The 23791-nt window shown below is 37.5% G+C and overlaps 1 protein-coding gene and 1 long non-coding RNA gene across 2 annotated transcripts; one reads left to right on the plus strand and one right to left on the minus strand.

The window, feature by feature from the left end:
* Nucleotides 1-472: 472 nt before the first annotated feature.
* LOC131321938 (vacuolar sorting protein 18) lies at nt 473-23621 on the minus strand. The gene is made up of 24 exons (XM_058352985.1): nt 23603-23621; nt 22050-22234; nt 20498-20710; nt 20253-20392; nt 19646-19741; nt 17634-17701; nt 17015-17116; nt 16667-16811; nt 16251-16394; nt 15188-15307; nt 15059-15115; nt 13561-13620; nt 12313-12420; nt 10380-10522; nt 9018-9096; nt 8038-8100; nt 7770-7900; nt 6404-6509; nt 5287-5475; nt 3669-3896; nt 2994-3149; nt 2464-2625; nt 1440-1559; nt 473-891 (listed from the first exon to the last, which is right to left on the minus strand). Exons 2-24 carry the CDS (start codon nt 22210-22212, stop codon nt 718-720), a joined length of 2967 nt encoding a protein of 988 aa, XP_058208968.1. The 5' UTR covers nt 22213-22234; nt 23603-23621; the 3' UTR covers nt 473-717.
* On the plus strand, nt 4618-5180 carry LOC131321940 (uncharacterized). Its single transcript, XR_009198665.1, has 2 exons — nt 4618-4759; nt 4814-5180. It is a non-coding gene; the product is annotated as an uncharacterized LOC131321940 (long non-coding RNA).
* Nucleotides 23622-23791: the final 170 nt, after the last annotated feature.

The following is a 23791-nucleotide window of genomic DNA, read 5'->3' on the forward strand; positions in this document are numbered from 1 at the left end:
AACGTTAGTTATGGAATTCTCAAGGATCCCATAATTCTCCGGGCGGGTCGCCTAATTCCGGAAGAATTAACAGTATTTTGCTTCGATTTGGATAGAGTTATAGAGCTAGGTCGCATAACCTTTCTACGCTCGCCAATTTTAATGATTTGGTATGCTGAAAAGCGGTTTACACTCTCGTTCTCTCGCTCATGTATGCTGATCGTGTGACTATGGGTAGAGTTCTTTTTTTGAGATGAATTGGCAGTCAAATGAAAGGGACTGAACAACTGTTGGGAAACCACCCTTTTTGGCCCTTTAGTTGGTAACCCACAAGCTGTTTTGTACACTTTGGCACAAAGAAACAGTACCCGGTAAGTCGCTCGAAGTCTAAGTTGTAAGCCCGCCAAAGTGCGCCCGCATGTCTCAGAGAGGGAGAGAGAGAGAGAGACTACAGTAAGTGAAGTGTTGCAGAAACGTATGGATGCCGACTCACAGATTTTGTTCTCTCTCCGAATAACAATTTGCAAGCTCTCTATTAAGAAATTGCCTCTCAAATTACACAAAACCTATTATAGAACACGAGTTCAGTCACTCATCACTTCGGGAACTATATCATCACGAATAATTAAGGACAAAGGGAAAAATTCTAAACAACAATGAAAAGGGTCGTTCGAAAGAAACATTGCCTGTGGGGGTGAAGTGTGAACAGATATCTGCTTACACATGAAACTTCAATCATCATAGAACTAAAGAAAGGCTCTTCTGGGTTCCGAAGGTGTGCGGCTTTATCTCCCAAGAGGCAGCCTCGTGTTCTTCCTCCGGGAGGATAAAAGGCAAGGAGATCTCTCGAATCATCAAGTCACCGCAAAATGGACATTCGCTAGCTATGGCATCGTCCAACTGCGATCGTATCTGTACATTCAGATTAGTAGTTACTAGTATGTCCAACTAATGTAGTGAGAAGCTAAAACAGGAAATGAACACATCATAGGGTAATTGGCACCAGAAAAAACTAAATGAAATCATGCTTTCTCATTTCCAAAGGCATTTTAAGCACAAATCCATCATTTTAATTTACTAAGACAATGAGAACATCATCACTCCAACATAATAACCAAATTATTTGAAGGAATAGGCTCGAAAGCATTAAAGACTGCAGCAGTAGATAACAACAGCAACAGAAAAGGCAACAGAAGAACCACAGCCGTGGTAAACAAATGACCAAACAAAGAAAAGCAATGGTTTGAAAAAGGAAGCACCGGAAATGATATCAACAAAAATGGGACATGACATAAAGGAACGTTCCATTCACTTTTTTTGCTATCTGCACTTAAATTTACCTGTCTCAAAAGATTTAGCAAAAAATTCATGTTGAAAGTAATATTTGCCGTTGGGCGGTCATTTTCAATCTTTTGTCATGAGGTTGCTTAAGGGCATATGAAAAACAGCACAAGACAAACCTTATCCGTTGGGGTCATGCTAGTTATAGAATCCTCCTCGGTCAAGGCACCATTTGACTCCTTACTGGATTCACCTCCCGTTAAAGTAAGTTGTTTCTGCAGATCCAGTATATATTCCGCCTGCAACATCCATTTCAACAGCAAAGAAAATAAAAATTAAGTAAAAGGGATTTTGTTTCTGAAGCTGAACTTGGATTGAAGCACAGCTTCAATATTTGCACAGGAATTAACCAACAGCCAGCTCAATGAATCTAATTTATAGTACAAGCCATGCATGTTAGACCTTTATAGGTCAATTCAGCTTGGAAATGAAGCTGGAGCACTTTTTCTGATGTGCATTGATAGTTTGGTATATGATTATCTGCTAAATCCTTCATGCATTCCCACATGGAAGTTTATTTCCGCATTCGGGACAGAACTTACAAGTTACAGGTCCTATGTGCAACAAACTCTAATTGGCATGAGTAAAATATCATTGTGCTTCAAGACCGTGCAGTAACAACAAAGAATGTGCCAATCTATTAGCAGGAGTAGAAAGTCCCATCTTATAGCAAAGAAAAGTTATAATCAGGAATAATCCTAACTGTCAATTTTTGATAGAACTGTTTGCTGGCAAGAGGGAATAACAAAATGAGATCCTTTCCGTTTGATGCCATATCCAAACCAAATAATTGTAGGTGGTCAATGATGATCTGGTATAATCCAATAAATTATAATCATGAACCACCACCAAGTTTCAGTGTATGTCCATGCTGGCAACAGCAACTACGTGTGAAATCATCTTTCAAGTCCATATATGAGAAATAGAAACAAAAATTTAATAAGCACTTAGGAAAAATATTATTGAGGATACACAGATGGTTACTGTGTAAACACTTTATTTTGAGAATTATTAATGGAAATTGCCAGAACCACCATTATTAATATATAAGTTTACATGAAATTACGTAATGAGATAAAGGATCATTTCCCAATCTACTGCACAAATATAATGAGTTATACATTGAACAATTCTAGAGCTTACCTGAGCTCGGTGGGTACACCTTGTGACATGTGCAATCAAGCATTGTGCATGAAAGGCATGTCCACAGGGAAACACATAGAAAGGTGCCATTACACCTACTGATGTATAGCCCCTAGCCATCCGATGGTCCCAACCCGCAGTTAGGATCTTCTTTTGGCAAACCTGAAACTCACAAGTGAAACAGATTCAAGACAAGGGCAATAAGTCAGCAAAAGATGCTGTTCAAAAAAAAAGTCAGCAAAAGATTAAACTCGACTAGATCATGATGATAGGAGTCTGGGAAAAAAAAAAAAAGAACAGAGTGGATTAGTTAAAAAGCCAAAAATTGCAATAGGAAATTTCCCATTTGCCCCAACATAAAACTATTAAAGCACTCTAGCCATAATTTGAACTATTTGAAATAAGGAAGGAGCAACAAACATGTCCATGAAGCAAGGGCACGTGTAGCTTGAGATTAAATTTGCTAATCTACAATAAACAATAATATATTACCAAAAACATCTATGGGAAATAACATGAGGCACACATACCCCACAGTCCTCATCAGGATCAATGACCGCATATCTTTGAGCAAGTGCACTAATATCATTTCTAATGTTATCTGCACCATGTGTTGCATCATTCATCTCCTCTTTCAATTGTTCAATTTGCTTGTTGTAATCCTCCAAAGATGAGCAAATTGCTTCCTGCAAACATATGAAACAATCCTCCTCAGGAAGCACGTGAAAACAGTTTGCACCACAAATACGTAATTAGGCAGACATATCAAACCACCACCCTGGTATATTTATGAGAAAAAAACTTGTAATTGAAAGTAAAAAGGCACTAAGCATCATTATTAAGGAAACAGAAGCCTATGGAATAACTAGATATCTACTACAACACTAGAAGCACAACAAACTAATACTTCAACTACTAAACAAATCCTGTATCTCAACAACATCAGGAAATGTTCCTTCAACTTCAGCAGTCACTTCAGAACCGCTTGTTTTGAAGTTAGTCTGCTTATGTAGTTGCATTCTCAAACAGTGACAAAAAAATTCAAGCAATATCAAAAATCAATTATAAACAAATAAGTCAAAGTAATTTAACACTAAACCTTTACAAAAGGAAATCTAACATACATTCCCAAGTATCATTCCCCTTCAATTAAACAAAACTTTAGTCCATACATAAGTGAAAAAAATAAGGTCAAAAGGTGTAACCTTGAAGTCATCAATCAGGGCAAAGTCTGGAAAGAACGGCAAAATATCCTCAATCTTTAGCAGCCCGTCAGTCTCCTTGAGAAATGCTATGGCCTTCCGAATGTTTTCCCTTTTAGTTCCCTTTTCTTGCTCAACAACATGCTTGGCAACCATAAGCCAGAGCTTCTTCCTTAAGTCTTCGTCATCTTCAACCTTGTCAGCTTCAGCCTTCGCAAGTTCTGGATCAACCTAGCAAACCAAAAGGAGTTAATGTAAAAATAACACATTACATCTGAAATGGTTAGTCTCTTTAAAACGGAGTCAGTAGCGGGCCTTGAGTGAGGGTATGTGTCCAGTGTTGGATTCATCTAATTCTCACGGCAAAGGAAACAGGTGCAACCGAATATTCAAATTTCCTGATACAATTATTTATTTTATGTGGCAAAATGGTGCTATAACATGTCAAAGAGCATCTGTGGACAATGGGATAGTTACATGGCAAATTGAATAGCTATATGTGATGTTGGGTGAATGTCCTGCATCTCTTACACGTTACCCAAGTGTCGAGTCTCCGGCATGTAACCATCAATGTTTGCACAGAAAATGATTTTGCGAATGTGAACTCTAGGATGCAGCATGTCTATATGTTTCCAGCAAGAAAACAATAACCACTAGTTGATAATTGTATAATCATTTGAGGTCTGCATGAATAAGTTCAGTTTCCTTTTCTTATTTTAACAGCATGTCTCGACCCTCAGACAATGGAATTTATGAAGTTTAAAGAAGCACAAGTTTGTTAGACCCCCATTGCACAGATGACAACTCATCTGATAAACCTTTTTCAACCAACAAATTTCAATCAAGCTGAAAGACAAGGCACAAATTTGTTGTAAAACCCGGAGCTCATTCAGCCTTTTCCAATTTAAATTTATGAAACCTTGAGAGCATTGTGAACATAATCAGTCGCTTTGCACCAGAAAAAGAACATAATCAGTTGCTAGATGTACCTGATAAGGCACTTTTAAGAACCACCAGGAAACAAAAAGATTTCACCAATTAATCAGGATACAAAGGCACTTTTAACTTTTAAGGCTTGATCTAGTTGGTTGCTTGTTGGAATACAAAGAGACTCGAAGCAAAACTACGAATTCAGTTGATCATTCCAGAGGGCCATCCATAATACCAAAAGCTTCAAGAATTAAGAGCTCTGCATTTTAAACTTTCTCAACTTTAAGCCTACTTTTTAACAGGCACCTGAAATTTTAAGCGATATGACAAACAATTAACAAATGAGCTTAATTACTGTTACTGATACACATTTTATATGATTAACGGTACAATCAAATAACCCCAAATGCAACAAAAATATAATAAAATTGTCCTTTGGCACACCATCTCAGAGTATGCTGATGAATAACATACCAGAGCTGCCTATCAAAAAAAAAAAAAATTACGCATAGCGAGTTTCAGAGTGGATCTTTTTTTCCTAAGCCATTAGAAAACAGTTACTGCCCTAAAGAAAGTAAAGCACGACTAACGACATTAATGCTGAAAGGGGAAAATGAAAAAGAGACAAATGGGAAATCAAACAACCAATGAACACAATCACACAACCATCTCAGTCGCACACTATTGTCACCTGCAGGGCAAGAGCAACTGCTTCTTCATGCATAGACATCATGCTGTATATATGAACGCAAGCCCGCATCCTCTTTTCCTTGAGACAAAGACGGAGTGTGTATTTGGGATCATAGAAGAATTCAGGGCCATTAGGTCGTCCTTTGCCAAACTTGCATTGTAGGAAACGAAGAAGAGCACTATCATCCTCCTAATCATATATGAAAGAAAACTATGTCAGATGGTCAAATGCATATTAAGCATTCATCATTTGGTATTATGAAGAAAAAAAATGCAATTCTCTCTAGGGTCTCTCATTTTCATAGCAGGTAGAGATCTTGGAAAGAGAAAAATACATCTAAAGTGGTTTGATAGATCAAAGTCTAGCGGTTGTAAAATAATAACTAGAGATCACAAGTTTTCAAATCTCCTACAGCCTGCAGCTATCAAAAGAACATGTCGATACAACAAGTAGTTGGAAATGATTTTGCCAACAAGAAGTGGCTAGAAAGGTGAAATAGCAGGATCACACCCCATTCTCTCAAAATTAGAAGTATGCCATATTGAAACTGCAAATCTGCATATACAATACATGCAAGCAGTTGTCCAGATTATGTTACTTATCAAGCATCCATAGATGCAGTCCATTTGAGCTCAAGAAGCAATGATGTCAAAGTAACACTTTTAAAATTAGCATTAAAACCATGCAATGCCATGATTTTTCATGGTAGGAAATTGGTAGACAAGAGTCCTATTTATGACTGTTGAAGCAAGGAATTTTGTCTGCAAGTTGTGCTCACTTGGGCTGTAATGATCACTCATCCATATGTTCTTGATCAAGCTATTAGGTCTTCATACACAATCTTTAGTTGATTCAAATACGTTTAAAAGCCAGCTGCTTTCCTGAATCAGATTCCATTGATATTAGGAACACAAAAGTATGCTAACATCTACCATCGCAAAGTAAAGTGTTTTCTAATGAGTTTAGGTAGATATAGTTATTCAATCAAGCAATCACATCTCCATGGAAGTAATAATCTTAAAAAGCAGTATTAAAGTCCGGTATATGATACATTGATACTAGGCAAATATGACAAGTTGCAGAAACATTGTGAAGAATTTTTAGGAAGAAACTTAACCTGCTTCGCATAGAGAGAGAGCAACAAGTTGTGAACTCCGGGATCCTCATTTTGCAAACGATGAACGCAAAACTCTAGATATTTTATTACTTCATGGGTTTCATTCCTGCATTATGGAAAATCGCAACAAGACACCGGGTCAACATGACTCTAAACAAATATAATCCAGTATATAAAAAGGAAACTCAAGATATAAAGATCCTACTACTCATTAGCAGTAGGTCTCTGGCAATCATAAGTCCTGCCCGATAGAGATGTAGCTTTCCATGAACATTCATAGTGGGGTCTTACTATCACTTATGTCACCACTTCACTCTCTTCTGACCATTCAACAGTCATACACATATATAAAGAATGAAAGGAACACGGAAAAAGGTAAATTAACGGAGTAGGCGGTGCCTACATAATTTTGTATCAGACCACAGATTGCCAATTTTTTCTCTCTCAAATCACCAAATGGTCTTTACTCCATTGGATAATAAATTGCTGATACTAGTTTAGGTCCTCTTCATGCTGGGGGACAACATAGGGCTAATAAATAAACTACACTACTCAAAATTGAATTCGAGTTTGTTTGTTAAAAGCTTGTTCAAGATCGGTTCGATACACAAACCAAGCTAGAACACTTTTTGAAGCTTGCTAATCTTCTCGAACAAGCTACTACTGGGCTCGTTCGGGTAATGTTCACATAAATTTCAAGCTACTCAAAATCGGCTTGTATACTTCGATTAAAACTCAATTGAGATTGGCTCCTATCATAAACAAGCTAAGCTAACCAAGCTTGAACAATCAACTGTTTGCCTTGTTTATCACCCCTAGACAAATAAAATCCTATACTGGAACTGTACTGTAGGGAAATAAAATCAATACAATTTTGGTTTTTTCAAATGGCCAGCCGTTAAACCTACATCACAACAGCAGATTAACAGTCCCAATGGCTTCAGACTTTCAGCGCCAGTGACAGCCAGACAACAGAGTATGTGCAACTGCTTGTAGACTTCAACTATGAAACAAACAAGTACGGTATTATTCAGGAATCAGGATCATATCCACCTTAAACAAATTTCCTTAGATTTCTACAGTACAGTAATGCCAAAACACAAAGCTTTAGTTTGATGTATAAGTTTTTTGTTTTATTACAAGAATTGATAGCACGCGAGTGAGAGTTGTACACCAGACCAAAGACTTCCTGAGACCCCTGGTTGCCAGGTGACTACTACTACGCCAACCCCTAGGGGTTGTCTACGTATAAGAGATAAAGATGACTACTACTACGCCAACCTCTAGGGGTTGCCTATGTATAAGAGATAAAGAGTAATCTGAGTAACATACTGTCTGCAGGAAAACCAAAGTAAAGTGTACGTACCTCGCATGAGGCTCGCTTGAATAACGCATCATTGCAGGAATTAACTTCCTTGGGTTCAGGTTTTTAGTTGTCATCCATGACTCAACAGTTTCATATGCATCAAGCATGATGAGGTCTGGGGCAAACTTGTACTGCAAGGCGATCATAGTTTATTGGCATTAACTACAATAGAATAGCGAGGCTCTGGCAACTGTCGTGCTTATGCTTGGAATAAGAACCAAAAGGAATTTGTCCAACCTTGACTCCAGACCTGACAATTAGCCCTTACCTGAAGATCTAAGGGCACATCAGGCTTTCGAAGAACTTCCAATGCTTTCTTCGCTTCTCCTTGCTAAGCTCAGTACCGAAAAAGCACAAGTCAATTTTTGTTGGACAAGTAATAAAAGCTAAGCTCAAATTAATAAGAGAAGATAAGGGCAATTTGGTGATGTTAGTAAACATAAATTGTAGAAACACTATTGGGTTATATCCAATCTCTAATATTTTTGTTTTGGCAAAAAAATTAAATTAACAAAGGTTCTCTGTGTCAGTATAAACCTTATTTCCAATCCCCTTAATAAAACTCACTCATAAAAATGAGCATGATAAAGCCATCCTAGAATGGAAAAACAGCATCCACATAACCACATTAATAGTGTGGACAAAGTTTCATTCAGTTGAGATGCCGAAGACAGATCATATAGTTTCTCAATTCTAGTAGCAACACCAACAGAAAGTACTGATGCAGAGACACCAGGCAGACCATGTATTTCATTGACCAAAATATCCGACACAAGTCAAAATGCATTTTCAACAATAAACTATTATGGAGTAAATTTGACATATCAACAAACCGGTCATAGAATGAGCGTCATAGAAATATAGTAGAGCAAACTTAAAAACTACAGGTGACAGGAATAGACAAATGCAAATCAGGAATCAGAAGGACTCAAGGACCTACAAATATTGGAAAAGGTGTTTCGACAACATATCAACTAAGGTATCGGGTTATGGAGCATACAGAATATAAAAGAGCAAATCCTCAGTACAAACTATCAATTTCTCAGCCAATGATTTGCAATGCAGCCCATGTGCCAATGGTGATCCTGGGAACTTCACATAAAACTGAACTGAATTCCAATATGTTTATTCTATTTACAATGAAACAAACAAATACCAAGACTTCAACAAAATTCGCAGAAAACTTAAAAACTATTAACACATAACCGAAGTACTCCACAAAAAAAAGAGAGTGGAAACGCAAAGCACCTGGATATAATGATGAACCACAATCTCATACTGCTGCTTCAGACTGGCAAAATATACCAACTCATCTACTCGTCCATAACTGCAAATAATTTGGACAAAAACTATTCTGAAATAAGATGAAACATTTGGCATTACAGCGACATAAGAATATTCAAGAAACAATCGGCCCAATTTAGCAGAAAGCACTGGTGTCCTGCAATTAAAATTTGCAATAATATAGGCATACAACAAGTCTCAGAAACAGCGGTTAAGATGGTGGAGACAAGAAGTGTGACATAATGCTTGATTATATATCCATGCGTTAGATATATAATTAAGCATATATAGAAAACTAGGGTGTTGACCTTAGTAGCACGAAGTGGGAGCAGGTGCGGGGGAGCGGAGGCACTTAGAAGCTCCTAAGGTTGGGAGCGCCTAAGAAGCGTATATAGGTTTCATATAAATACGTATATAAAGTATCTTTAAATACTTAACCATTGAAGGAAAAGTGATTACTTTACGAGAATTTTCACAATTTTAAAGGGTACTTATAGGAAGTTAGATATTTTCAATTTGCAAAACTTCTGGAGTGATAAGATTTTCATATTTTTATTTCCACAATGGCATAACTCCCTTAAGAGTAAGAGAATAGTTGCCTTAACTGCCCAATAAGCTCCCATGTTAGTTGGGAGCAAGCTCCCATCTTGGGAGCGCCGATTCGAGCTCCCGTCTTGGGATCGCACCCATTTTATAAGGATCCTGCTACTAAGCGTTAGAGCGTTAGATATAGTGGGGTTGGCCATGAAGAGAGGAGCAACAAAGGGTGGGAAGTGAGGGAGGTGGGGAAGGGAGGGGTTACATGTGGGGGAGTGGGGCTGAAGAGGACAATGGCATTTTGGGATTTTTAGAAGCAGAAGGGTTTAGTTCCTCACAAAAAAAACTTAATCTCAAAAAAGGTGAGTTACACCTTCTGTTAATTTGGAAAAAATTGTGATGGTCGATTATGTTCTACAAATCATGCGAGTTTAGTGCTTAATTTTACCGTCAAGGGGGGATCTGTACATTGACAAGGAGTAACGAGAGTCTTCCACGAATTTTAAAAATTTCCACTAGAACTGACAACTCATCCATCTAGATAAAGCTCTTCATATAACAGTAACAAAAGACGGATAGAATTAAACAAAATAGTCAACCAGGAAAAGAACCATAAAGAAAGTGGTTATACCAATATCCATAGGTTCGACGACAAAATTGAATGATCTTGCACTAAGCGTTACAAAAGCATGACAGTATAATGGGTGTCTGGAAGGAGTAGATTAGGTATTCTCGTAACCTTGGACATTATATGCACAAAATAGATTAGTATTACAACATAAAATTTACCTTTCTAAGAGTTTCATTGTGGTCGCCTCATCTAACACGTCCTTGCAGTCACCGAGGAAAGCACGGAACTCCATAATGATTGAGTGGTACTCCGAACTACGATTCTCTAAAGCAGTGTCATCTTCGAGGAGAAGTCGATTGATCTACAAATCAAAGACCAAAATTATCTTGAGATGGCCAATTATCATGCAGCATACAGTTCACATGTTAGAAACACTCCAATAGAAGTGAAACTAGTGCACACAAGACAACCCATTTGATAACGAAAAAGGTCCAAGAACTATTAACATAATCATTACAACTTATTACATGGTTTACACCCATGAGAAGAAGTCTAAAGCATATGAAACTAGTTAAAACTTCAATTTGAATAAGGCCCAGTATTTTCCACTACCCGTAGAACAATTCAAGATATATCAACCAAGTGTAGGAATCACATGCTGCATAAGCCTTTGTTCACGATTACTATAAGTACCTTTGGCAGCAAAATCCATGTTGACCTCCTTGTTAGTTGTTACATAGCCAAAAAAGGTAAAGTTACTACCATAGCATTACTCTCTTGGTGCACCGAGTCAAACATATAACCCTTTCATGCCAAAGTGTCCATATATTTTATCACAGGTTTTGGTAATCAATACATTAGTTGTTGAAAAACGAGGAGTAAAATTCAAAAGACTTGCACAGAAGCAAAACAAATTGGCTGCAATACGGTATAAGGATCATCTAAGTGCGGATAATCAATCTTGGCTTGAGTGAAAAGTTTCGGCTACGAGGTACCAAACTATCAAAGATGTAGCATTATTAATCACCGGAAGTAGTAGGAAAAGCAACCAAGTAAACAGGAGCTGTAACCAGTTTGGTAATAGTGGACAAAAAGTGAATGCAGACCCCCCAAACTAGCTCTTTCAAAGATAGTCCAAAGGAAACCCCCCAAAAGCATAGCTAGAAGACACTACAAATGCAACATCTATAGAACAAGTTCTACATCCCTGTCATCATTAAACAGATGATGCAAAATCTACGAAAAGGTGCCCTCGGTGTGCCATACAGCTACATGTTGATCCAACAATATCTACTGGGTGGCGGGTCCAAGACAAAAAAATAAGGGGGAAAAAAGATCATTAAAGTGAGTAGGTACATCAGATTAAAGGCACTGGCATAAAAAAACATATGTTTTTGTTTTCCTCAAAACACCAGATATTAAGTAGTTACTGTTAGAAAGTACTAAGTAGCATCATAAACCCAACCAGAGTGGTCAAAATTCTCAGCCCAAAGGTCAATGGTCAGTACGTCAACTGAAGAAAGGACAAAGTCAGAAACAATATCAAGTCTCATACCCAATCTCAATTGATGCGGGATATTCTAACATCCAACCCACCACCCCAAGTTCTGGCTCTTTTTACAGGTTAGTCGCATGAAGACTCCTTTGTTTTCTATCAACCTTTTTCCTAATACCATTAAGAAAACATGTCCCCAAAAGCTAAAGTTGTTAGCTAGAGAGGTCCAACATGTAAACATAAGTCATTACGGAAAAAAAACACATGTAAACATAAGTCATATAACCCACTCCAATCCAAGCTGATGTGAAGTTCTCTTCACACTTTTCATTCAATATTGCAGCGCCAAGTACTTAACTAGTATCTGTAAGTTTGTCAATATATAGAAAAAGGAAATGCAAAACAAGCAAGTTGCCTTGCCAGATGGTACCAACAAAATGCTAAATGATTTGCAAAGAAAAATTAAAGGAGAAAAGGATAGGAGAATGGGGTTCGAACTGACTCATCTTTCAGACTAACAAGTGGACAAAGTGCAAGAGGTGGCACACACAAATCATGTCAATCATGCAGTAAAAGACATCTAAATTTAAACCAAACAAGAAGGTCAACACCCTAGTTTTCCCATCCACAAGTTAAAAGAAATACAGAAGCAGAACCTTGTCAAGATATAATTCAGTTGCCCAAGTGGAAATCATAGTAATTTGGCATTTATCATCTTTTGCCAGGTTATCGAGCTTCCGCAATAAGAAAGTCCTCAAAGCATCCTGTATAATTCATGAACCACAAACCAAATGAGCTCAAGTTTGCAAAATACATACGACAAAATCATTACAATCCTGTTGTTGTTGTTGTTGATGCCTTTATATAATACCACGAAAAACTCTCTTAAACCACAACGCTATTGACCTGAACTTCAGGTAAGCTTGAAATAATTGACCATCCACATGTAGCCTCCTTTGCCATATTAAGGCATGTTTGCCAAAAATGGATCTACCAGGTAAAAGCTAAAAAGTATAGACTTTGACACACGCCAGGTTTTTTGCAACAGGCAATTCACTAACACCCATGATTATGGATTGATGAAATGACGAACAACAAACATCTAAATTCAGAATGTTTATTTTTGGAGTGATTTTCAATCCACGGCATGCCTGAAGGCAGAGACTCACGTTACAGCCGATGTAAACCAAAATACCATTAAAAAAAAAAAAAAAAACCAAAAATGGTCAACAATAAGGCAGACACCTACCAAAAAGCTAAACGTACACAACATTGCCATAAACATGATACTACAGCTACTCATACGATGCCTCAAACAAGAATGGAAGGGGCAGAAAAAACGTAGATCAAACTTAGAAGGAGAACAGAAAAACCAAGTCTTTTGTATTGATACAGATTAGCATTATGTCAACTGTATAATTACTAAAATAGTAAAATCCAAGTCTTTTGTATGTTTACTTCTAGTTAAAAAAAACTATAACTCGTCCACCATTATCAAAAGATACTTACAGTGAGCATAATCTAAGTCTAGAAGATAATTCACCAAGTATGCATTTGAGAAGCAATTACTCTCGAAGATATAAAACAGCAACCATATGTTTTATAGTAGTAAAGAAGTATATCTATAGTACATCTTCACAAAAATATATATATATATATATATAGTAAAGAAGGCACCTAGAAGGGCGAACCCCCCACGTATACAAGATTTATGCAAAGAAAGCTAAAAGCACATTATTAAACAGAGCTCTATCCAAACAAAGACCAGTGTTCCAATCACAAAAGCAAAATGCACCAATAACATCGCAGATAGGAATATAGTATCACAGAAACAATAAATGATGATTGTTTGTATGAACCTTCAAATACCTATTTAGAAGACTGAAAAAGGATATTATACTCACCGGTTCGTTTACGCTAATAAACTTCAAAGTGACCTCCTCGAATGATAATATGTGATTAATCTGCAGAATGCATTGACTTGAGTTAAAAACTAGTCTCCTCCATTACGCAAACAATCTAATTCCAATCAGATATTTACTTTCAGATAGGTGTGACCAGTTGCTAATTGTGTTCCACGGGGAATTAAACTTCTCAAAGAATTGCATGCAATTAGAAAAGCCTTTAACGGATTCTAAACTTCAAAAAAATTCACTCTTCCCATCTCAAGCCCCCCCTCCCCCCCACCCCACCCCCCACACACACACACACACACACACTTCCTTAAGATGGCAACCAAACCAGGTGACCATAGTAATTATAAACATTGTTACATAGAAGCAAAGTAAAGTACAGCTTGATATATACACCACTGAAGCAGTCTTACACACAAATCGAATATTTTATTTCAATAAAGCTATCTCTAAAATAAACGCAAAAGCATGACATGACCCCAGCTCAGATGAATATTGTTATGATTATTTCAATTATCCTTTTGACTATAGGACATTTAAACACTTTTAAGGACTCAGTTTTACCAAAGGTGCTCTCACTGCACAAAGGGGCCCTTGAGGCACCTCCCACTCCTAAGGCCAGGCGACTTTAGTGAAGTGTAGCCTAGAGAGGAGGCATACTCCTTCGTAGTTGTGCCCGTTTTGTTAAACATATGAAATCAACCCTTCAATCTGAGTAAGCCTATTAAGAATTAGGTGTCGGCAAATATTATCAAAGCCCCCAAATTAACAAAGAGCATCATCCCTAATCAACAAATTACTAATAGAAGTCTTAGCTTTTATATTTCAGCTTACTTATAAATTTTTTCCCAAACCTTTTTGGATGGTAACAATGGTTAAATAGCAATTTGAAGCCTACATCGATGTTGTGCAAGGGCCTAATTTGCTTAATTACTTCCACATCCACCAGATTCATTTCGATATTTGATTGCTTTATTTTTCATTTACAAGTGAGGAGCTTGAGGTGTTTGTCGTGCTTGGGCGGGTCCCACATGAGACGAGCTTGAGGACCTTGACATACTTAAGCGGGTACTTGTCTCACAGTCTCACATCGCTTGGTGAGTGGGAGTTGTTGGACCATGTGGTGCAACGGGGACGTTGCAGCCAAGATGGGGAGATTGTAACATCCCACATCAGGTATGAATTGGAAATGGAATTGGTATATAATGAGTAGCGATGATCTGCTGTACAACCCGAGGTTAACCTTTTGAGCCATGTGGTTAGACTAAAGGTAACCAGGTCAGCTGGCGCGGGTCGTTACAATTGGCTTGTACATAACACATGAAAAGCACAATAAATTTCCCATACTCAAACTATGTAATCTATAGAGCACATGCGTCACTTCATGAAGCCCACAGCTCGGTGCATCTTCCACTTTAACAACACTAGACTGAATAACTAAGACTCAACGTCAACTATGCCCATAAATCCAAGCAAAATGGTAATTCACCTTTGCGTAGAAAGATGCTGCTCTGAGGAAATCCTTGGCGGAAAATGCAGCTTCAGCCTGCATCAGAAATATCTTTTATGAACTGCAACGGGTAATATTAACTAACCAACTAAGTCAATAAGCCATGACCTGTGCTAGATATACTTGATCTCTCTGTAATGGATCTCGACAATTTGCCAAAGCCGCAGCATAATCTTTCAAGTCCAAATATACCTTCCACATATCCCGGCCTTCGTCGTTTACAGACACCTGGTTTACAATCCCAAATTCAGTATATTGGGATGTATTTGCATAAGGAATGGATGCTCCTATCGATCTATGCTGGAAAGACACTGTTTGTCATACGTTACTACCCTTCACCCCTTTGTTGTATTGCCAAAATCAAATGACCCCAAAGAGTTGAAAAGTGAGCACACAACCCCTTGTGGTTTAGATTTGTTACAGATCGTAAATGAGATTAAAAAATGACATTGTCTCTCTAATTGTAGAAAACAATGACAGCCTCAAGAGATTAAGAGATATCTAGATTGATATTGTCTCTCTAGTTGGAGAAAACAATGACAGCTTCAAGAGACTAGGGGCTATCTAGAGTTATAGTACCCATCCCTGTTTTGTCTAGTCCATAACAAACCCAAAAACATAGTTCCAACGGCAGGTGACTGGGTAAATGTTTTACCTTCAAATCAATACTCAAAATGACTATTTCCACATTTTCCCCCTAAATATTTGTGAAGCAGCATAAGTGGATATTGTTTTAGAGAGAGCGAGAAAGAGCATAGGTAGGTCCAATTTAGATAGAGAAAGTAAGAGAAAGTGCACGGACTAGTTTATATATACATGTTTGTGCGTGTGAGTATAAAGAGAGAGAGAGAGAGAGAGAGAGAGAGAGAGAGAGAGAGAATGATGAGCTGTCATGATGGTGGTACAGTGTGGAAAGTTAGAGGAGAACATAAGGGCACCACACAAGTTTCTGCATACAACATCAATTGGTTGCGAAAACCATGGTGGGTTGGGGGTGGGGGGAGATAAACTGTAATTAACCACTGATTTATTAAGCAAGAAGATAAACATCATTCATTGTCATGTCCAAAAAAATTCTTTCTTAACTTGAATGAGAGGGGCGGAGGACATTGACAGCATGTAGTGCACTGGGGTAGAACCCGAAACAGTAAAACCATCCAACCATACGAACCTGAAAGATGGAGTACTGGTCATACGCATAGAATAATCCAGCAGAGGCATCACTGCATAATCCAAGAATACCCCTTGACATTGATTCCGGTGTTTGATCAAACTGAAGTTCCTCAATGATCTGCTCACTGATTCTATTGACAACCTGTAAAGCGCAAAAGTTCCAATGTCAATGAGCAGGGGAAAAGTGTAATGATATATTTCTAGAGTCCTATTTCATTACTACTAAAAAGGCAAACTGAAGATGTCTTGAAGTCAATTCCCAACAGACATACATTGCTGACAAGTGAATATTATAAGGCATTCTGACCATCAGCCTAAGACTTTATTACCAGCAAACAATGCCTATTCAGATTCATAAAATTGCCAAGTAGATTTGTAAACATCTTATAATGATGTATCTGCAGCTAGACGCACCTTAACCTTGTTCCCAAGAAGAAGCAGAAAATGAAATTCAGATACAGCCAGAGAATTGGGTTTAACAGCTTCAGCACCTTCAGCTAATTTCGAATAGTCCAAAAGACCCTTGTTCTCCACAAAATTAACATCACCCTCAGTTGAACTACAAATAAGGTTTCCAAAAAGATTCGATGAGAAAAACACTTCATAAAAGAACTATTTTGACATTTTGGTGACATAAAAATCCAATACCCTACAATACCAAGGACATGAGATACAGATTTTCAGTAAAAAATTGCCACAGAAGTAGTAGCTGATTTTTGCAGTTCACATAAGAAAGCAAAAGTGATGGGAGTCATCTTCTACCTATGTAGTGCTCCAAAATATAGGCCACCGTGATAGATACCTGCTCCAGAAAGCCATGCAAAATGTACTGCTCGTCTTTGCTTGATGAAGAAATGCAATTCACTGCACGACAAGCAAAATGGACTTCATTGTCAAAACACAAGAATATGGTTATGAGAAAATATTACCACCCTATGTGCTAAATCATAATTTATTTTAAACTTTTGAATATATCAGTAGTAGTTGTGGCTCCTGAATTGACATGTCTTTCTTGAAAACATATGTTCTCCTTTTCAAGAAGATCCAATGTGTCATAAATCTTCATTCCTTAAGTTTCCAACAGTATGATAATTTTATCCATGACAAGCATGAAATAGGTCTCTTCTCACGATGCTCAAAATAAGGACGAGAACAAAATTAATTTTGAGTTATTAGCAAAAAAATTAATTTTGAGTTCTCAACATGTATAAGGTTTTACTTATTATCTAGGCACTCCTGCCATTAACTAATAATTTAGTTGGTTCCAGTGATGTTTAAACCACAAATATGTTGAATGAGCTCATGACAAGCATCTGCAATTTATGATCTTTGAGTCCCTAAGTAATCGACTCTTAAGATTCAAATCTATAAAACCACTTGCCTGTTCGGTATTTCGCCCGGTAGTTCCATAAATCGCACTGGGCTATCCACATAACTAGCAAAAATAGTCTGAAAATACAATACATCAGTAAGCATACAATTTCACACAAAAAAAAAAAAAAACCAAGTTTTGTTGACAAGAAAGAGCTATAATTTGAATACATACCATAATATGAGACAAAGAAAATTGCAGGGAAAGACGCATCTCAGAAAACCTTTTTTTTTTTATAAGTAAATAATTATCTCAGAAAACCATGAATACAGGGAATTAAATAGGCGACCTGCTGCAAATGTATGGATCTTTAAAGCAGCACATTGATAACTCCATTACAGACCTGATAGATCGAAAAGTGGATGCTTGGATGTGAATGTACCAAATTCAAAGAGAATAGATAGGTCTGCCTTGCTATAGCATTAAGAATCTCAGAGGAAACCTTCTATTTCTTCTATCAAATGAACAACAAAGCTCAACCTTGGCGTTATGTATTACAGAAATTGAGTTCACTTTAGTATTTGAGACAATAGGTTGGAAGAGAAGAACCAAGACAAGCACATCCTGGCCTAGAGGTGTCGATTGCAGATTAGCTCCACAGACTTAGGACTCTTATTGTAACAGCATGTGTAAGGAAGGGGGACATAAGGTTAGAATTTAGAGACTGATTGCAAACAGTGTTCAACATCCACTGATGCAGTTGCAAGAAATGAAAAAACAACACAATCCTCCTGCACGGGCTCTAGTTCAATTTTGAAAGAAAGCACCCTTTTATGAAAAAGTTGTGCTCATGGGTTAGGCATGCTATTTGTAAAAGATTTAATTTTGAACCAAGCCACATCACGGTTGATTACAATACATAAGTAAAAAAGACAAAGGCAGACTTATCAAAAAATAATAATAAAAAAGACAAAGGCAGAAAGAAAAGTTGATTCCCCACTGTTTAGTAATCTACCACAGCTACAAATAAAACTCTCATTCTTTTCCTCAACCAATCAAAGAGCGAAATAAATAGATCTCTAGTCTTCCTCTCTTTATGGTCCAAATGCACCGGGTCTTCTCACCCCTTGATTTACCATATCTCCATTATATATTTGCTCCATTTCTGTTGCTTGCTTTGCTTTCAAAACAGACAGTTCCTTTAAGCCCTCAGCAAGAAAAAGGCCTCATTTTGATTTCCAGGCTTTGGCCTCACATGGGGTTGAGGTGCTCCATTGTTGAAGGGGGCCCCATTTTGAAGACGATTAATAATTAAGATTTTCAATAAGATGAGGTCACGCAATTAAACATCTACAATGTTTCTAAAGTCTTAATAGCTTTCCATTATTTTTAATTCTTACCATAACAAGCAAGTTCCTATAAACTTGATTTCACTCTCTTAAGGTTGAAGACTCCTTAAACCAGAAAATCAAGAAAGAAATGCTAAAGATCCCCAAGAACTAACACGTGGCCAAAAATGAAAAGAAATTATAGAAGTCAGAAGGTTGCCAAGAAGGCATAAATGTGATGTCTAAACTACAGTTTTTAAAAGAAAAAAAAAAACGAACTTCAGAAAGTCGCATGAAAGAACATATATTTGGCTCAATAAGAACACGTATCTGGCATTCAAGTAAGGCCATAAAACAGCATATACAGCAAGAGATACAGAAAGGACAGACCTTAATAAGGAAATATACCAGCTACAAGAGAACGACGAAAAACTTGCGTCTAGGTCAAAAAGGAGGAATTTATAAGGACCAATTTCTACTCTCAACACCAGCTCAGAAAAGGAGGAATTAAAACTGCACCTCATCAACCTTACAGAAAATGATTACCCAAGACATTCACGAGATATAAGATCAAATCACCGTGAGCCATCAAGACAGGGACCACTTAAGGCCAACATCCTGACCTTCAGCAATCAATTGAACCACAAGGTCCCAGAGCATATATTGATTACAGATATGAAAGGCCCCAGTGAGAATTCAAGTATTATAGATTTGAAAAGCGCCTAAAGAAGTTAAGGATTTAGGTAAACTCACATCCAGCGATCCAATGCCGGTGAAAGAATAAAGTCGCGTAGGAGTGACAGCCATCACATAGTATCTAGTTCTATTGCCTGTGCTAGCTGTCTCCATCTGCAGAAAACAAACGATAAGAAGGGGGGAAAACATAATAGGCAAATCCCAATAATTCAGCATCCTTTTGATAAACTCTATTAAGGACTCTAGCTACAGTCAGAAAGGGAAAAATGGTAAGTGAAGGTTATTTTCTCATCAATCATTCCCACTAATCCAATGATAATTCACACACATGATTTTTCTGTCTTTAACTGTTTCGTTTCACATGATCAATTTCATCAACCAGAAGAGTCCACATATGAAGAACATCGAGTTCTTAACAAAATAAGGTTTAAACTACTCTCAGAACTATATGCATTCTATCCACTAAAAACAGAGGATAACGAGACAGAATTGAATGGCTTTGGGCCAACCAACATGTATGAAGTCATGATTCGATGACAAAAAATGCAAAAAGATGAGCTAGTTTCCACTAGTAAGAGGAAGCAACGAGCAACAGATAGAAACACAGCCCTGACTCAGAAAAGAGAAGCAAAGGACCAGAAGAGGTGAGATGGTTGGGATGGACCTGCAAACTGGTGAATGCTTCTGGAAGTTCCTTTAGTTCATACAGAAGATTAATGTGCTTCTCTTTCTTATCCTTCTCCTCGACAACAATTTCATGGAGTTGGCCATTTTCTGTGCCAAGAATAACTTCCCTAGTAAAAGCTGTAAAGACAACAGATACAAAATAAGAATAAATTGATATCCAAACATAAAACTAAAATGTTGGTTAATGCATAAGGAGGCATGAATGAGAACCCAAGGACATGCCTTCTGTTATATGCTGTCTATTCCAGGCAACAGTATTCACAACAAGACCTTTCAGTTTGCTTAAAACGCGGGGCTTAGTCCACTTAGCATGTGTATAAAATGTATCTGCACCTCCAGTACCAACGACGGTAGCAATACAGTGGCTTCCCCCAGGGTCAACAAAAACTCTGTGTATGGATTGCTCACCGGGTCGACCCACAGAGAGATCAATATCTGCATAAAACAATCAAAAACATATTAGTTAAGTGTTGGATGCAGCCCAAGGTCAAGATCCCAACAGTTGTAGGAGAGCTAGCGGTGATTATGGCCATTCCGACATGTAGTAATGATAAAATCTTTGGAAAACAACCAAATGGTATGTTTCTATTGCTACAACAGTGGTGACAGAGCAGAATGAGTAAAACAAATATAGAGCATAGTTGCTGTCACAGAAATCAGCAATTGTTTTACTCTAGCAACTGGAATGAAACAATGGTACATAGAGTTCCTTTACGGAAGTTATACCAGATCATTGAATCACAGTGAGTCCATAAGTTCAGCTTTATCCATTCTATCAACAAAGATTTTGGTTAGTCAGAATTGCGCTAGTTGTACTTAAGAGAAGACATGATACTCAATTTCCAGCTAAATATGTTGGGGTTGAATGTTAACCTAAGAATAGATTATGTGGGCAAATGGATGTCTGGTCCAGAAACAACTGTGTTCAAGCTGCATAAAGTAGAATATGTATAAAAACATATCCTCTCTCTAAGATGAAATGTTAGTCAAGTAGCCCAAGGTCTAGATCCTAACTTGCAGGAGTGTAGCGGACCTAATGGTGATTATGGCCATTCCAACATGTAAAACGGTAAAATTCGGGAAAACCCAACCAAATAATATGTTTTGCAATAAGACTCACAGAACAGGATATGTGAATGATATACAGGGCATTGCCACACCACATAAATCACCATCAGATTTACAAGTATCCCTGCGAATGAATTAAGGTGAGTCCATGACTTCAGCACTCAGTTTCTATCTTCCGAGATTTTGGTTAGTTAGGATAACAGTAGTTCTACATAAGAGAAGACATATATGATCAATTTCTGGCTTAATTAGTCGTGGTTGAATGTTAATGTAAGAGTCATGTGGGAAAATTGGATGTCTACTATATAATATGACAACTGCGTGCAATGTGCATGATGTTCAATCCATATACAATTATATTCTCCATCTTTTACATGGTGTGTGTACGCCAAATCTCGTAAAAATGCCTTAACACCCTCCCCTGTGGACTATGCGTTCATTGTAAAAGTAGTTATATAGTCACTTTACTTTACGGGAAGGTTAATTCAGTCGTTCTGGGTAACGGGGTTTACATTTACTTTCATTTGTATAACCTGGTATCATTATAATGCTGTGGAAGCTTAATGAAGGATTAAAAGAATCTTCCCTCTCTCAACTCAAGCTAATACCCACCGCATGGTAATAATGATATATTATTATACACTTGAAAATAGAAGGAATATTAATAGGAAAGAACCATGCAAAGTAAACATGTACAGAAGCATACCATAAGAATCTCCAACTCCAAAATCATGCCTAATGATCCACCCTTTACTGGTTCCTAATAAGATAACATCGTTTCCGGCAGCCATGCACGTAATAACTCCACGACCCTTTGCTGCATATCTCTCCAGCAGATCAACGGAGAAAACCTGCCTTCCCACTTCCATCTTCAGATCCAAAAATCTCAACCTAACAAGTGGTAACAACCTTTTCACTTGGGAACATGATATTCTAGAAACAATTGGCAAAGCACACTTAGAAAAATCTGATAGTCAACAAAACAAAAATAAAATCCACAATGCAATGAGTTGCCAAATTTAGTCAGTTTCCCGATAATCTGTCGCATTTCCTCAATTCGCATAGAAAAACTGAAACCATTCGGTAAAGAAGAGGTGTAGTTCATAATGTGAACATGCACAAATCAAAGTACTCCTGTCCATTATTACGGCCACATCTGAAGATATAGGTATCTTGAGAATACGCCTTAACGCTCCAATGAGCGGTTTTGCTAGAACAGGCAATAATGAGATCACTGTTTCAGTAAATGACGCCGAGAGTTGCGGCATTGATCCACAAGATGCTCGGCAAACTCTTGAAATAGCAGAAGCTAATTTGAAGAAAGCTGAAGGCAATAGACAAGAATAATTGAAGCAAAAAGCTAGGTCTCAGACGAGCTAGATCAAATGCTAACTTCTCGTTTGTTGCAGTCTCACTCACTGGGCCCTAATTTTTTGAAGTTAAAAGTGTTTTAACATGGAAAAATTTCCTCCAAAACCCAGGTAAAAGATGGGTAAGGATACCTTGGATCAATCGTTTCTGTACATTTCTTGGGCAATTTGCGACGAAAATGGGCAAGGAATCATAGCCCGGTTTACCGTATCCCTGAGCCACCACGCACATCATCTAGGGCAATCGCAACCGCCCCAATGCCATCATCGACGTATTGCACTATCAACGTGGCGTGCAGGCGATCTTGAGATTCAAGAGAAAGAAGCGAGTCGCGACGTACAAAGCCTACGCCGTGGAAGGCAAAGTGAAGGCTTCGAACAGCTTTCGTTGGGTGCAGAACCACTCCACGCTAGTACGCGGTGGCTTTCATTGCGCCATGTTTTTTTTTTTTTTTTTTTGAGTTTACCGGTGGTGTTCCTCTTAACTTTAAAATTAGGGACCGAGCGTATGTGCTGCGCAGTCCCGTATTGCACTTATTTAAATTTTTTTGTATTTATTAGTTTTGCATCAAATTTTTTATAAATTATTGATTCGTCTTAAGTAAAAAAATCGGAAAAGTAAGAATTATTTACTTTTATGCAAATATTTTAAAAAATAACCAATTTAAAAAAAATTAACTTTTTTTCAAAAAAAAATACATTTTCAATTCGTCTCATCGAGACAAATTAATAATTTATACAAATTTGGTGCAAAATTAACAAATGCAAAAAAAATTAAATAAGAAGAAAAAGTGCTAAAAATTAAGTGGAATGGTTCTTAATTTATCTTTTCATTCTCCGCCATGTAATTGGGGTTCAAATCAATTGCTCATGATGTCATGAAATTGACCTTTTTGCCCTTTGTCTAAGATTTGGACATTTGAACTTGAAATTCATGGCGAATTAGGAAGCCTTGTTCCGTGAAATTCATCATCGCTCAAAACCTTTGCCCTCGAAACTGTACAGCTTTTCCATTGTTCAAACCCCCAAAGCTTCGATTGTGATCGACATTTACGTATATATATCCATACATTTTATG

This window comes from Rhododendron vialii, chromosome 4a, assembly GCF_030253575.1.
Source record: "Rhododendron vialii isolate Sample 1 chromosome 4a, ASM3025357v1".
In the NCBI taxonomy this organism is placed as follows: Eukaryota; Viridiplantae; Streptophyta; class Magnoliopsida; order Ericales; family Ericaceae; genus Rhododendron; species Rhododendron vialii.